Source organism: Oryzias latipes, chromosome 5 (assembly GCF_053564925.1).
Source record: "Oryzias latipes strain Hd-rR chromosome 5, Olatipes_Hd-rR_3.1".
Taxonomy (NCBI): Eukaryota; Metazoa; Chordata; class Actinopteri; order Beloniformes; family Adrianichthyidae; genus Oryzias; species Oryzias latipes.
Window position 1 is genome coordinate 19,219,911 of NC_136241.1, and position 14,452 is coordinate 19,234,362.

At 38.4% G+C, this 14,452-nt stretch overlaps 2 protein-coding genes across 2 annotated transcripts; one reads left to right on the forward strand and one right to left on the reverse strand.

Moving 5' to 3' along the window:
- Positions 1 to 6,526: 6,526 nt before the first annotated feature.
- Positions 6,527 to 8,465, forward strand: thoc7 (THO complex 7). The gene is made up of 8 exons (XM_004068856.5): positions 6,527 to 6,670; positions 6,895 to 7,015; positions 7,442 to 7,569; positions 7,663 to 7,749; positions 7,844 to 7,901; positions 7,991 to 8,057; positions 8,161 to 8,230; positions 8,308 to 8,465. The coding sequence occupies exons 1-8, from the start codon at positions 6,583 to 6,585 to the stop codon at positions 8,367 to 8,369; spliced, it is 681 nt and encodes a 226-aa protein (XP_004068904.2). The 5' UTR covers positions 6,527 to 6,582; the 3' UTR covers positions 8,370 to 8,465.
- A 1-nt stretch (position 8,466) lies between these two features.
- Positions 8,467 to 13,990, reverse strand: LOC101164884 (interferon-induced GTP-binding protein Mx). The gene is made up of 12 exons (XM_004068857.4): positions 13,715 to 13,990; positions 13,101 to 13,238; positions 12,876 to 13,030; positions 11,822 to 11,960; positions 11,552 to 11,750; positions 11,396 to 11,474; positions 11,200 to 11,322; positions 10,968 to 11,109; positions 10,735 to 10,893; positions 10,360 to 10,436; positions 9,103 to 9,354; positions 8,467 to 9,000 (listed from the first exon to the last, which is right to left on the reverse strand). The coding sequence occupies exons 1-12, from the start codon at positions 13,899 to 13,901 to the stop codon at positions 8,776 to 8,778; spliced, it is 1,875 nt and encodes a 624-aa protein (XP_004068905.2). The 5' UTR covers positions 13,902 to 13,990; the 3' UTR covers positions 8,467 to 8,775.
- Between the last annotated feature and the right edge of the window lie 462 nt (positions 13,991 to 14,452).

The following is a 14,452-nucleotide window of genomic DNA, read 5'->3' on the forward strand; positions in this document are numbered from 1 at the left end:
TCTTGTGTGTGTGTGGGTGTGGGGGTGTGTGTGTGTGTGTGTGCGCGCGCGCGTGTGTGTGTGCGTGTGTGTGCATGTGTGTGAGAAAAATACACAATTTGTTACCAGAAATTCCAATTCATATGAATTAAAATATATGGGGAATGTATATTCACATATTGTAGATAGACTTTTAGGCATATCATAAAGACATTTGTTTTGTTTTGTTTTTCTTGAATGTTTTTTTCATTCAGAAAAACAGATGTAGATAAAGTCCAGTTAAAGCAAAATACTGTAAAGCAGCCCGTCTGTCACCCAGATGTACATACGACACCAGCATAAACGAGATGCATGCTGATCTCAGATGGTTTAAAGTTCAGGACAGAGCATCATTAACATTAGTCAATTCCACTTGGAAAGCATTAAAATTGCAGAATCTAGTTATGCCACCAGAAATGCAACTAACAGATGTTTTCAGATTCCAAGAGCTAAAGGAAAAGTCTTTTAAAAAAAGACATTTTTAGAGCGATAACAGCTTGGAACTCTTTAACACTCATTTGAATGGAAAAACATTCAAAATGTGTTTTTACAAAGCAACTGAGGCCACATTTTGGAGCACATTTTAAATGAGGTGTTTGTCTGAGTAAATGTTCAATGAGATTCACATTTAATTGTGTCACTGATTTAAAGCAGGAACTCATTTTTATGATATTTAAAATGTGACTTTCTATGTTTACATTATTTATATTCGGGATAACCATAAAATGACATTGATGTTTTTAAATTAATTTCTTATGAAGGACCGCTAAGCACAGCTACTGGGGATCCTACAAACAATAAACCTAAAAAAAGCCTTGGATTATTAAAGTTGTGTTCATGTTGTTTAGTTGTTCTATATTTGTTCCTTCTGCCTGCAATCACTAATGGTTGTTTTTTATTTATTTTCTTTGTTTATTTACCGCATGTTAAGCCATTTCCTGTCAGTTCCTTCAGTTATTCAATAGGGGAAAAAAACATACATAGGCATTGTTTAATAAGTTACATTTAAACATTTACATCAAATTTATCCAGTTAAAGATTCACTAAGAGGATTTCTAAAAATCATAGAAGAGTTTTATGGTTTTTTTTACCAATCATGTAGGAGACATTTTTTTTAGTTGTTTTGTATTTTTTATTCATGCCTTTTTTATACATACTTCTCATTGCATTGATGTTACAGCCTATAACTTCACACTCACACTTCACCTCACTCCAACATCAAATGCCATTTTTAAAGCATTTCCCAATTTAAAAAAAAGAAAAAACTGAAATATTCTGTACACATCATAGTTCAGACCCTGTACACTACTCCATGTTTTCCAGTATACATGCAACTGCAATCAATTGTACCTAAAATATATAACTTCTTAAATACAGGGACGTTTTCAGTGGAGAATGGTGGTAAAAAAGATTGCACCATGTAACATGTCATCACACTTTTAAAATCATTGTAAAAGTGACAGAAGCTTAATAGGTTTTGCACCAGTCATAGCATCTGTACCTGTCAGGGTTCTGACTTTTTCCTTAATAAAGAGAAGAACCACACAGGAGATGAGAACTTTTGCTAGACTTCTGCAGCAGGAGAATCGGTCTGTGACAGCGCGAACTGTCACAGAGGAGTTCTGCCTTCCCAGTGTATCCAGTCTGGTTTTATTGCTGGCAGGGGTTGATAACATAAAAGTGGGTCATTCAATCAAGCAGTACAGGAACATCATATTCTTGTATAATCAGAACTTTCCAGGTCATTGTTTTCTTACTGAAAGATAGAACTGAGACGAACATATCATGGTGATAATAGCGTGTAAGCAAATGATAATTACGTAACTAACATCCCTCCCTTTTTATCATTTTAAACACGTCATAATTAAACACAGATAAATGGAAGGTACAAACGTGAAACATGGTTATAGAATCATAAGAACAGGGCATCAAAACATAATTTCACCACCTGCTTGTGACATTTTCAGTGAAAGATTCAAACGATGCCTTTGAAGCAGGAGAATTCACATGGGGAGGGGTCCTCTTCAGCTTGTTGGACAAGCTTGTAACGGATGAAAGCCTGCGTAGTGGCCTTTGTGATCATGGACAAGACACAAGGCAGAGCACATGTTGTAAAAAAACAAAAACAGGCACAAAACGATGAGCATAGGGGTCAATAATTTCAGCAGGAGGTGCCACCATGGACTTGGTTTTAGTCAGGACCAGATGTCACAGGTGGGACTGGCACCAGGAGTCGCAGACTTAACATAAACTTGCAGCTCCCTTAAGTCGTGCAGTGCAGTAGAAATGTCCTGTCCATCACTGGTTCCGTCCGGGATGAAAGTGCAGCAGGTGTCTCCAACCATTTTGCACACGCCTCCCAATGATGCAGTTAGGGGGTCCAGCACGAGTTGGTTTTGCAGAACCATAGTTCTTATGGCCGACATCTCTGCTGCTGATGCATTGGAAAACTTGTAGGTGGTGTTAAGGAGTCTCAGCAATGCGTACCTGTTGATCTCGATGTGGTCCCTTACTTCTGCCACTCCGATCCATGGAAAGAGTGATTGTCCGAATTTTGGTCCTCCACTCCAGATGCGGAACTCCCATGGGACTCCAGTATTGGTAGTGATTTGTAGGGCGTTCATGTGGAACCCCGATGCAGAATTTTTCCGTCGTGCGGGGTGAGGGTTAGGGACAGTTATGTTCATGAAGATGCGTCTCCGTTAGATCGGTTGTAGCCAGGATGTGTGCTGAGGTCATACAGGCAATCTTGTTGTCTCCTGGTGATGTTGCCTGGGTGGAGGCCTGTATTGTGGGAAGCATACGGTATGAAACACACATAACAGCTGGTGATGTTGCTGTCGTGTGCAGTTCTGTTCATTAGTTGCCACCAGAGATTGGTACTGTAGGAATAATTGTGTGTGGCAACATTGAGGTGTGTTGTCTTTTCATACAGATCTCATGATCTGCAGGCTAGGTTGGTACCACCTTCTCCTGGTTTCTCTATCGCTAGGAAAGTCAGGGCAACAGGAAGACATGCTACAGTCACAGCGCAGCTCCGCACCCACCTACTGCCGTCTCCCAGCAGTGGGCCTTCCATGCTGCTAGGTTGCAGAGTCACTTCAAGGATCCAGGTTCTAATGGATGTTAAATTCGGGTGGTTTCTTCGCTGACGATTGTGACGAACCGCCACTAAAAGGCGGAACCCCTTTGTAGTCAGACTTCACCACAACAGCCTTCTTTAGCCATCTGGTGCACTCTGCAACTTACATTGACTGAGATGTATCCACCTGGGGCATTCAGCTATTGTTATTGCCGTGGGTGTTGTTAGGAGGACTTGGTTTGGTCCTTCCCATCGTGGGCTGGTCCAGTTCTTCCTCTTTAGGACCTTGATGAACACCCAGTCGCCTGGTTTCACTGGTGAGCTTTCCTGTGGAGATAAAGAGTCAGATGGCAGTAAATTTGCACTGGAAACCTTCTTCTGCTTTAGCATTCTTATGATAAAGTCTGCTAATGGGTGAAAGCAAGTTTATTTTGCTTTGTAGGAGTGAACCGTCAACTGCATGAGGGATTTAAGTTTTAAAGAATTAAATAATATTACATCCGGTGAGGAGGTAACGGCCATCGATGCAGCACAAACTGCTTGTACACATGGTAGCTTGGGCTACAGGATCAAGTTTTTTGGAGTGAAATGTAAGGGGGTGTAATATGTCTCTGTGTTTTTGCATTAATTTAATCTTAAATTAAAATTAATTTTATATCTATAGCACCTAATTACATACACAAAAACAAACAAAAATAAAAGAGAAATGAATAGAAAAAGCTTAAAGAAGACTGAAAGAAACATTTTTTTATTACTTTAGAAATAAGCATTGTAATAATACAAGACTGCTGATATAATAGCTTAATTTGAATGAGTTCATGTTGTTATTTACGGTTCATAAGTTATTTTAAAGGGTAATGGTGAGGGAACTAAACAGTTTTACAACAGCTCTGAGCACCAATTGTTTATAAAATAAACATGAATATTTTGGCGAAACCAAATGAACTCTGAGTTTACGGCTTGAGGAGGAGGAGGAAGGACAAACATGCATCAACTCCCTGTAGACTAAGCTTGCTTGGGACAGTTCTTCAACCTCCACTATTACTTTTATAAAAAATTAATACTACACCTACCTGTTCGCTTGTACCTGTCTGCCACTCCCTACGTTAGTATCCAGATATCTGGTGAAGGCTGTCCTCAATCTGATTGATTCTCACCTGATCTTAAAAGGTGGCCAAAACCAACTAAACTGGATTGGATGAAATGTTTTTTATGATGTATGAATGATCATGTTGTCTTATTTACAAGATGTAAAACTGGATTACATTCTGAGGTGACTGGAGAGAAAAAAGATGTGTTTCCATCCAGGTGGGGATTTAGAGATATTTGCGTACTTGGGAACAAGGAACAAAAGATACAACAGCTAGGCCTTATGCCAAAAGGTCTATGGAGACAGTTCTCCTTAGTAAATGTTGCATCTTTCAGTGTTTACATTAAAAATGTTGCAGGTTTCTGGTGGGGAGTGCTATTTCATTTAACAAGCGGCAGCGTTAGAATGAAGCAAGCAGAAACATTGAAGCAACCAGCTGATTCAGTGATGTTGCACAGGAAAAAAAGTTAACTCGAAAGAAAACTCAAAGGCCACTAAATAATTTTACCCAACACAAGCAATTACAAAAATGACTAAACATTAACTAATGAAAACAAGACATTGCTTTTGAATTGAAGATTAACAGAATCAGGTTAGTTCTGTCGACTGGTATCAAAAGGTATTTTATTCCTACAGTCTACTATCATTTTATATTTTTACTGTGGACTTCAAAAACACATTTTAATTTTGTGAAGAGATTTGTCTAAATTAATTAATTTAGAACCTTATAAATATTTTTGAGGTTGCTTTTTGTTTTCTCTTTTGAACCAACAACAGATGCAAGAAAAACAGATTTATTCCAGGTTTATCTAGAAATTCTAGGCGAGAACATCTTATCTTCTGTGAGAACACTCGGGATTGGGTGGCATCAGTGGGTCAACTTTGAAGTTCTTGGCAAAGCTCAACATCTGCAAAGGATTGCCTTCAGATAAAACTGAAAAGTTATAAAGTGACTTTCACAATCATTTGATGTAAGCTTTTTAGAAGATTTCTGGTGAGATTTTAAAAGAGGTTGAAGCAATCAAAATTTTAATTATTTTAAACTGTGGACACTAGCCATGAGGGTGTTCTAAGTGCTGAATCTGCACATAATGACTGTATCCAAATCCTTTTTGAGATTGTTAAAAAAGGTGCTTTGCTTGTATTTTCAAAACCATAACACACTCCCACTTAAAATGTTTGGTTAAATCTAGGCATGAATATGTTAACCTCTGATTTCTAATTGGCAAACTGCTGAAAGTTTGTACTGTTTTCCTGTAAATCTAATATACGCGTGAACCTTTGTTAAATAACAAAACTCTATTTGCCCACACGGCTGGTGTTCTGGTGAGAAATAGAGCACATTAAGTTTCAAACAAGTTTCATTGTAATTTTCTAAGGTGTAGGAACAAACATGAAATCAGACCTGAATTGATCTGTCAGAAAAAAAACGAGGAAGTGGTGACCAAGAAAATATGTTGGCCAAATGAAAACCTGTTTAAATCTATAGTTGAAGCAGGTATTGTACCTATAACCGTACCAGTAACATTACTATTTATGAATTATTATAAATGGTGAAATTAAAGCTAGATAGAAATCTTTGTCCTCAATAGCCACTTAGTAGCTAAAGGTTCTTATAGAACAGAGGTCTGCAACCTGAGGCTCCGGAGTTACATGCAGCTCCTTTATGATTCCATTGTGGCTCTTTGGTTTTGAAAAAAAAACGCTAACGATTTGAGTTACTAATAATGTTTTGGGGTTGTTTTTTTTTTTTTTTAATTTATTTATTAAACTTTCTTTTATTTGGATTCTGCTCCAATGTTGTCATGTTAATATATGACTATAAAAGTAGAAAAGAACGAATATGCAGCAAAGTCTGACTGATAGAAAAGTCTATGTTTGACCTGACTTTCTTACATGTTTTATTCAAGTGAGTCTGTTGGAGGATTTAATTTGACATGAGGTTTATTTCGTTTGAAAGGAACCTATATATGCTGCTGTCAAAAGTAAAGGAAGTTAATATTTTAATAGAAAGAAAATGATAAAACTTTCATAATTCAATTATTTTAATATCTAAATGCTACATGGTAAAAATGAATGGTTTAATGGTAAAACAAAATATGTAATGTGCCATTCTCGATTGATAATTCAGCTTGCAATTTAAGCATTCAATCTAAAAAATGCATTTTAGAATTTAAAATTCAATGTGTAATGCTACAATGTAAGCTGACATTTTTAAAAGCAAAATGTTAAATAAAACAAAATCAATTGTATTCTAAACTGTCATTGGTTTTTAGTCCAATAATATTCTGCAATATAATAAAAGTTCAATTTTGCTGTTGAGTCTAAAAAGCACAAAAATGTGGGAAAAAAATTGCCACATTGAATGTCCACCAATAGGGGGCAGTAGAAAATGAAACCGCTGATTTTAACCTGGAAAAAGAATCTTGCTCTACCGGAAATAGTATTGCTCATTGCAAACATGGGGGCCGTAACAGATGGTAATTTGGTGGTTACTTCGTTTAATATAAAGTTTTATTAAAAATAAATAAAGTGTTTATGTGTTAAGTTATTGTATACAATAGCTTATTTCTAGAATGTAGCAGTGTTTACGCAATCAGTTGGGAGAACTGTGCAGCTAATTTATTGCCCTGCAGTGCTAGCTCAGATTAGCAGGTTGCAATCTAGCCTATAGTTTATCTTGTCTCTTTCGTTTCTGTTAAAGATGAAGTCATTCGGAAACGTCTTCTTATTGATGGCGACGGAGCCGGAGATGACCGCCGGATCAACCTGCTGCTTAAAAGCTTCACTAAATGGTGCAACTCGCCCGGGACTCCGGAGGAAGGGTCAGTGCTGAATGAATCTGAGTCTGAGCTGACGCATCAGAAGATTTACTTTCCAGATTTTAATGTGATTTAGCATTTACGAACAACTCTTCTTGCGAAAGAAAAGTCACATTAGTTAGTTCTTACGTTGTGTGTACAGGCAATTCCAAGCTAGTTTATCAAACTCCATAGAAGGTTAACGGGTCTCAGTTGCATGCAGTTATACTTACCCAAGGAGAAGAGTAACTGTCTTCTCTACAATCTATGGCAAGCAGAGTGTGACACACAGCACAATGTTTCAACTCTGACCATGCATTTCAAAAGGCTGTTTCTATACATTTCCATGATGTGTTTTTATATACCCGAAGAGTAGAATGGTGTCTTCCTTGTTAAATATGCAACAAAAAATCTCACTTTAATTCCTTGTGGTCTTGTGTTTGCGTGTAGATTCACACAGTACCAGCGGATGTTGGGCACTCTGGCTCAGTGTGAGTTTTCCATGGGAAAGACGTTGATGGTTTATGACATGAATCTTAGAGAAATGGAAAACTATGAGAAGATCTATTCAAATATAGGTGAGGTTTTATTGCTCTCGTCTGGAAGCATTTCTGTTTACAATATTAGATTTCATCTATATACCCCCCCCCCCCACCCTCCCCCCATTGCAGAACAAAACATCACATCTGCACATGAGAAGATTGCAGAATGCAAAAAAGATATTCAGAGGGCAAAGAGGATACGAAAAAATCGCCAAGGCAAGGATATTTTGATATGGATTGCATATTTTATTTATTGTCCTTTTTCAATAACATCCTTGGAGTATTATAAATATGTTTGTATTTTTTCCAGAATATGATGCATTAGCCAAGGTAATCCAGCAGCATCCAGATAGGCATGAAACACTCAAGTAAGTGGCTCCGTTAATTCAGATTTTCGATTGCTTGTAAACAGCGTACAACAGTTTTGCTTCATTTTTATTTATTTATTTTCTTTCAGGCAGCTAGAGGCGCTTGACAAAGAGCTCCAACAACTGTCCCACATCAAAGAGAATGTGGATGCAAAGGTATATCCAAACAGAATTTATGCAGCTTCTGTGTATTTCGCTGATGATTTGATTTATTTTAAAGTTGTTGTTTTTTTCTATCAAATTTACTGTTCCACCATAGTTGGAGTTGAGGAAGAAGCAGTTCCACGTTCTTCTTACCACCATTCAGGAGCTACAACAGACACTTGAGAGTGAGCACTTTATTCTTAATGCCAACTGATTTTAAAATTGTTTCAAAAAGTTAAACTCAAAATTTGTCTTCTTTTAGATGATGAGAAGTCAGATATTGAAGATGCCAGTCAAGAGAGCCCTGCAGGGAACAGTGAATAACAGTGGAACAGAATGAAATGTTCTTAAATGAGTTTGGGTTTGTGAGACAGAATGCTTTTCGTATGTATTTTTGAATAAAATTCTCTTGATTCTGTCGCTCTGTCTGGTTTTCCCTTTTATTGTTTCAAATAAAAATAAAAAAATCAAAGTTCACAGACTGATAATAATTTCCCTCTATATATATGCCCAAATAAAACAATGAACATAAAAACATGCTCCACACTCGAGGTGATTATAACAATATATAAAAGGAAAACATCTGTGTGCCCATATAATGACTTTTGCTGCTGTAAGATAATCATTCCTGTTAGAAACAGCAGATTCTACTGGACTACCCAAACACAACAACTGAACATTTACACTAACATGTAATTTGGAGATGCAGAAAACAGATCCTTCAAAGTTTTTAGAACTCTACTAGGTATGCACGGGCCTGCAAAAGGCGCTTAAGGCGATTCTGCAAAGTAGCCCTCTTACTGCCGATGTCAAAGTCCTCCTTCAGCAGGAAATCCAAGTTCTCCTTGTCCTGAATCATCTGCAGCATCTCTCTCTGGAGCTGGCTGGCTGATTGTTGCAGCATTTCATAACGGATCACCAGGGGGATTTGATCAGCTAGACGCATGCCAGCAATCTGCAGGATAATGTGGAATAAAAGATAGAAGCCATAGCAGCTATGCATACATTTAGCTAAAATCAACGAAAATTCAGATTAAACTTCTTCAAAAAAAAGTACCTTGTAATAAGATTTTAGATGCACCATCAGCTCCTGAAGAGTAGCGTAGTTGTCGAGGCTGAAGACGATGCTTCTTTCTGAGTAAGGAGCTAGCGGTACGTTCTCTGAGTCCTGGTCTTCTTTTTTGCTCTCACTTAGACTATTGCTGTAGGTCTTGTCTTGGGAGTAAACTAGCAGCTCCATCTTAAACTGAGTTCTCAGCATGGTTTCAGCAGAGGACTCTCTTTCTTGCTTTATGGCTTCAATTTTTGCCTGTTGTAAAAACAAAAAAAAACCATTTCATTTCAAATGAACTCAATATAAACTTAACATAAACATATCGTGCGTGTGTGGGGTTTTTTCTCCAGGCACTTTGGCTTCCTCCAACCGTCCAAAACATGCTAGTTTTTTTAGTTGGTTAGTCTAAAGTGTCCCTAGATGTGCATGTATGAGTAATTGTGTGCCCTGCGACAGACTGGATCCCCAGGAGCTCTATGACCCTGACAGGGATATAGCGGGTTAAGAAAATGGATGGATGGAATTTCTATTATGTCTTCCAAATTAACGATGAACAAAATTAAATACAATTGTGCTCTTTGTACAACCAACAGAATGAGAAATGTTAAGCTGACGACGACCAATGAAGGAAAGGACGCTGTATAACAAGCCAGACGACATTTTTAAACAGCAGGAGGAAAAAATGGATATGAGCCTTTTGTTCAATATTTTAACATCATCAGCACAAAATTATTTCAGTTTACTTTTAGATATCATAACATTTCCAGAAAATGCACAATGCGATTATTGGAAAAAACAATAGGTCATAAGATAAATCGTTTGAGATAGCTGCTGATATAGTTGGCATGCAGCCCAGCTCAGAACAGAAAGTTCTGGTCAAAGTCCCTTCAGAAACTTCAGAATCACTTCAGAGGCATAACATGGGGACAAACGAGATCCGATCAATACGACAGTTACTAGCATAACAGACACATGGACCTTCAACAACACCCAGTTTTGAAACCCCCTTAAAAATGTGAACTTTTCTTTCTTTGGACGTCTTTTCCTATTTTGTAAATCCAACATCGTGCCTGTGACAGTATTGGAAACAAAACTCTGCAAGAAAGTTTTGAGATGGTAAAATTAACCCCTTTGTGTTCAAAGAACTGGACCATTGAACAGTGTCTTGACATCTGACTCAAGGATACAAGGAAATCTTTTTTTTTACTTATAAAACCCTGAGATAGGGAGAACTGAAAAGCGGAAAAAAAATCACTCTACCTTAGTTGTTTTCAATAGATTAGGAAATCCAGCAAAGCTTGCTTGGGCCAGTAGTATAAACACCTTTTTCACAGCATCTAAAGGACACAGAAATAAAGGTAATAGTAACTTTATTACTTTGTTTTTGTAGTATAACAGTAGGAACACATTCCTTGTATTTACATCCCCTTATGACATTTTGATTTACTTTCAATGAATTACTGAGTTTCACTCAGGTCATGCAAGTAATGACATGACCTGAAAACCTCCATGTAATGAAAGAACAACTTGTTTTCTAAAATTAGACATATTTAGGCTTAGTTTTCATGGACAATCTTTTAGGGTTTAAATGCATTTAAAAATAAGTTCTGGTAACTTATTTCCAGTCAGAATTACCTCCAATGTCCTTCAGTTTCATGATAGCTGGATCTTCCAGCTGCCTGATCTGCTCCTTGACCATCACCTCAAAGGTCTTGTAGTTGATAAAGCCTGGCAGTTCCCTCCCCCGGTACCTGTCCTCATAGTCGCCCACCTCTCTTTCAACTTTCCTGTTAACTGGATTCCAAAGAATTTGTGTATAAAAAAAACAAAGAAAAGCTATGCATGAGGGTCAAAAACACACTGCTCACAGTTTTCTCCTGAGTTTTCCAGGAGAGCTTTCCATTTTCCAAAATCTTTCCTCAACGCAGAGAAGACGTTGAGCCTCTCTCCACACTTGAGTTCCTCTCCTTTGGTCAAACTGACAACATCCTGACAGAACTCTGTCACTTTCTGTAGAACACAGATGAAGGAGAATTTTTATATCCATGTAAATCATATAACACTGCACATATAGAGGTTGTAGAAAGAGATTGAGCTCACGTCGATAAGGAAAACCTGTCTCTCCACTGGATCAGTCGGAGGCCCACTTCCATATCGATCCAGCTCCATCTGAGTCTGTTTTAGCTTTTCCTCTATCTGTTCTTCCAGTCGAGGCAAAGATTTCTGCAGATGGCAAAGCAGGAGTCACAAATCTGACTTTTTCCTTTTTTAAATGTTCAGCTGAGTCATGATTCACCTCAATGTGATGCACCAGTTCAAGAGTGAGCTTTTCAGCCAGCTTTGGAACAGTCGCATGGCCATCATTGTAGAGGGTACTGCAGTGGAACGGAAAAATCTCTAAATCATGTCCATACATTGTTTTGCACAGGTTCCAAGAGAAGAGTTATCTTACTGGAAATATGCGTGATCTTGGAAGAAGGCCTTCTCTCGCTCTATAGCTTCAGTTAGGGACACCTTCTCTGTAATCTCCTTCTGACCCCTGCACTTGACGATCATGTAGCCCTTCTTTAGCTGGATGATCTCATTGTGGACTATTTCCACCACCGTTTCTTCTGTGCCTTTGTCCACCAGGTCAGGTTTGGTTAAAATGCCTGAAAGGGAGACAATGGATTCCCCTTAGAGAGGAGTCACCTGTGAGGAAGGCAGGTGCTTAAATATTTACCCAGTGTCCTCTCTCCCTCCGGATCCACCTGCTGAGCCATCTTCAAAGCCTCAGTGGTTGCTATGTCCACGTTGCTTGGAACCACCACCAAACTGATTGTTTCTTGTTTTGTAATGAACTTTTGGATAAGTCTCTTTATCTGAAATTGAGATACCAGTCTATGTTAATGAAGCTTGAACCATCATACTCCACTTCCACTTCTTATGGATTGAGCCAACTTGATGGCACTTCCAGTTTTTGTGTCATGAAGGTTCAGCTGCAGTCAGAGAGACAAAACTGTGATCTCTCTGAAAAATTTTCCGATTGTTTGCAACTAATTGGTTCACTCTGTTTTTTTCTGCTTCTTGATCTTTATAAATTCTCTATTGGGAAGAAAACCTATGACTATTTCTGTATAATCACCAAATCTAGTTTCAGTGTTTGAGCTAGTTGATAGATTAGGATTTTCCCTGTTACATCCTTAATTAAATGTTGATTAGTAACAAGTTTGAGTCATTTTTTAGCCCATCATTTCACGTTTTAGAAGTTAATGTGCTCTTGACCTTGATCTTAGGATGTCTGGTGAAGTTTCGGGTAACAACAAAAAAAAAACACCATAACTCTGGTTCCTTTGTGGTTGCCAAGGACCAGAAATCCATTTTTAGTAGGTGAAAAGACAATCAAACATTTGTCAGCTATACTGAAAAAAAAACAAAGCCAACAAGCTGCTGGCTGCTATGGAAAATACAAAATGGTTTAAACTTGTTTGTAATTTATTTTTAGCATTTAAATTAATTTTTGGGGGGTCAATGCTGAATGTCTCTACTGCTACAGCTTTAATGAAGAACTATCTGGAGAAATACCAATTGTGCAACTCGTTAAATCTTTGTCATGGTGAATATGCACGAGTTACATATCTGTGTCTAAAAGTTGCTTGTAGTTTTCCACTATGTTTATATTTTTTTGGTTGAAGGGGCTTGAAAACAATGCGATAATTGCTGTTTATGTGAAATATTCCAACACCTCACACTTTTCTGTACAGCTGAATCTAACAAAAAAAAGTGATCCAGCCAACCTGATCTCCGATGTTCTCTGGCTGGCCCTTCACAGCCACCCTGGCAATGCCAGGCAGGTCGATGAGTGTCAGGTCAGGAACGTCAGGGGAAGCAATTTCCAGACTGATGAGCTCATCACTGATCCCCAATCCAACTCCAGCCATGTCATCCTGAGCTGCATAGAACCAAAACATGCAGTATCAGAGCACATGGACCACGTAACTTAAAAAAAAAAAAGCATTTACCTTCTCGAATTTTTTTCTCCACAGTTGTGGGGTCATCTATTTCTTCCTCACGGTCCTGGTAGCTTATCTTTCCATACCATTCCTCCCCTTCTTTTTTTCTCTTCATCTTCAGTTCCAGAGGACATCTTGTCACAATGCCTGAATGGAAATCAAGACAAGAGAAAGGGACTTTATTAAGGGATCCAGAGAGAATTTTATGAATTGGCTCAATGGGGAGTGGTTTCCTTTTCCTCTTAAAAGGCATATCTTCATGGATGTCTTTGACAACAGGTGATCTCCTTTCTTTTTTATTTTTACATTTTACTTGATAAAGTCATGCAATAAATATTAACTCTGTGTTATTAACAAGTTCAAATATGTCTGAGACTTTGGTATTAAAACTAACTTCACCGCAGTAAAAATATCCCTCTTATGACTGATCACAACTTCGGCGACCTTGAGTGCCCAGAGAAGCGCCTTAAATAAAATGTATCGTTATTATTATTATTATTTCCTTATGGACATTATTCTTTTCAAAACAGCTGCACGTGCATAAAAATGACATTGATATACAGCGTTTTGTTTCAAACAGTATTATAATTAGTGGCATTGTCATTTATCATTTCTGTTCTCACCGCTCCCTCTGGGCAGCGCCACCCCTGACAGCGCCTCCAGCACCGAGCTCTTCCCCGAGCTCTGGTCCCCAATCACGGCGATGGCCGGCAGCGCCAGGTCCTTCTCCACACCCAGAGAGCGGAGAGAGTCGATCAGGTCGATGCAGGGACGAACCTTCTCCTCGTATTGCTGGTTCAGAGAGTTCATGGTCGCTTTTTTTGTCTGTAAACTTCAGTGCTGCCGTCTGAGAGAATCCACTGTGCGGACTGTGAGCTGCAGAGGCAGTGATGGGATTGGGGGGGGGGGGGGGGGGGGGGCTCCACTTTCACGCTCTTAGGTTTCATTTCTCAGGAATTGAGTTGTTTTTTTTTTTTAAGACATTCGTTTCTGTATCCACCATCATGCTAGAGCATTTTACCTGAACTTCCCCACTTCCTGTAGAGGAAATGTGCCGAAAGGGGGAAAGAGAAACTGATCATAGGTTTCATTACTTTCTATTGATGTTCACTAGAACCGAAACCGACCAAAAACATTTCTGGTCAAGCTTGGTCTCACCATAGACATATAAATAAGGGTTGACCCAAATGGATTTATTACTTTCTCAGTTGTTTAAAGGTGGACCAGTCACTGGCTGAGTCTTTTATGTGACTGGCTGCCATGTTTAAACCAGTCAAAACAAAAATTCCATAATCAATAACTTACCTAATCATTGTAATATATATTTGTTTCAAAGACCATACACTAGCTCTCCATCCAGT

Coding starts and splice junctions, on each gene's coding strand:
- thoc7 (XM_004068856.5), top strand. CDS start 6,583: ATGAAACCGCTGATTTTAACCTGGAAAAAGAATCTTGCTCTACCGGAA. Junction 7,902..7,990: donor GATAGGCATGAAACACTCAA/GTAAGTGGCTCC, acceptor ATTTTCTTTCAG/GCAGCTAGAGGCGCTTGACA. Junction 8,231..8,307: donor GCTACAACAGACACTTGAGA/GTGAGCACTTTA, acceptor GTCTTCTTTTAG/ATGATGAGAAGTCAGATATT.
- LOC101164884 (XM_004068857.4), bottom strand. CDS start 13,901: ATGAACTCTCTGAACCAGCAATACGAGGAGAAGGTTCGTCCCTGCATC. Junction 11,751..11,821: donor GGAGGGAGAGAGGACACTGG/GTAAATATTTAA, acceptor TCTCCCTTTCAG/GCATTTTAACCAAACCTGAC. Junction 11,110..11,199: donor GACAGGTTTTCCTTATCGAC/GTGAGCTCAATC, acceptor TGTGTTCTACAG/AAAGTGACAGAGTTCTGTCA.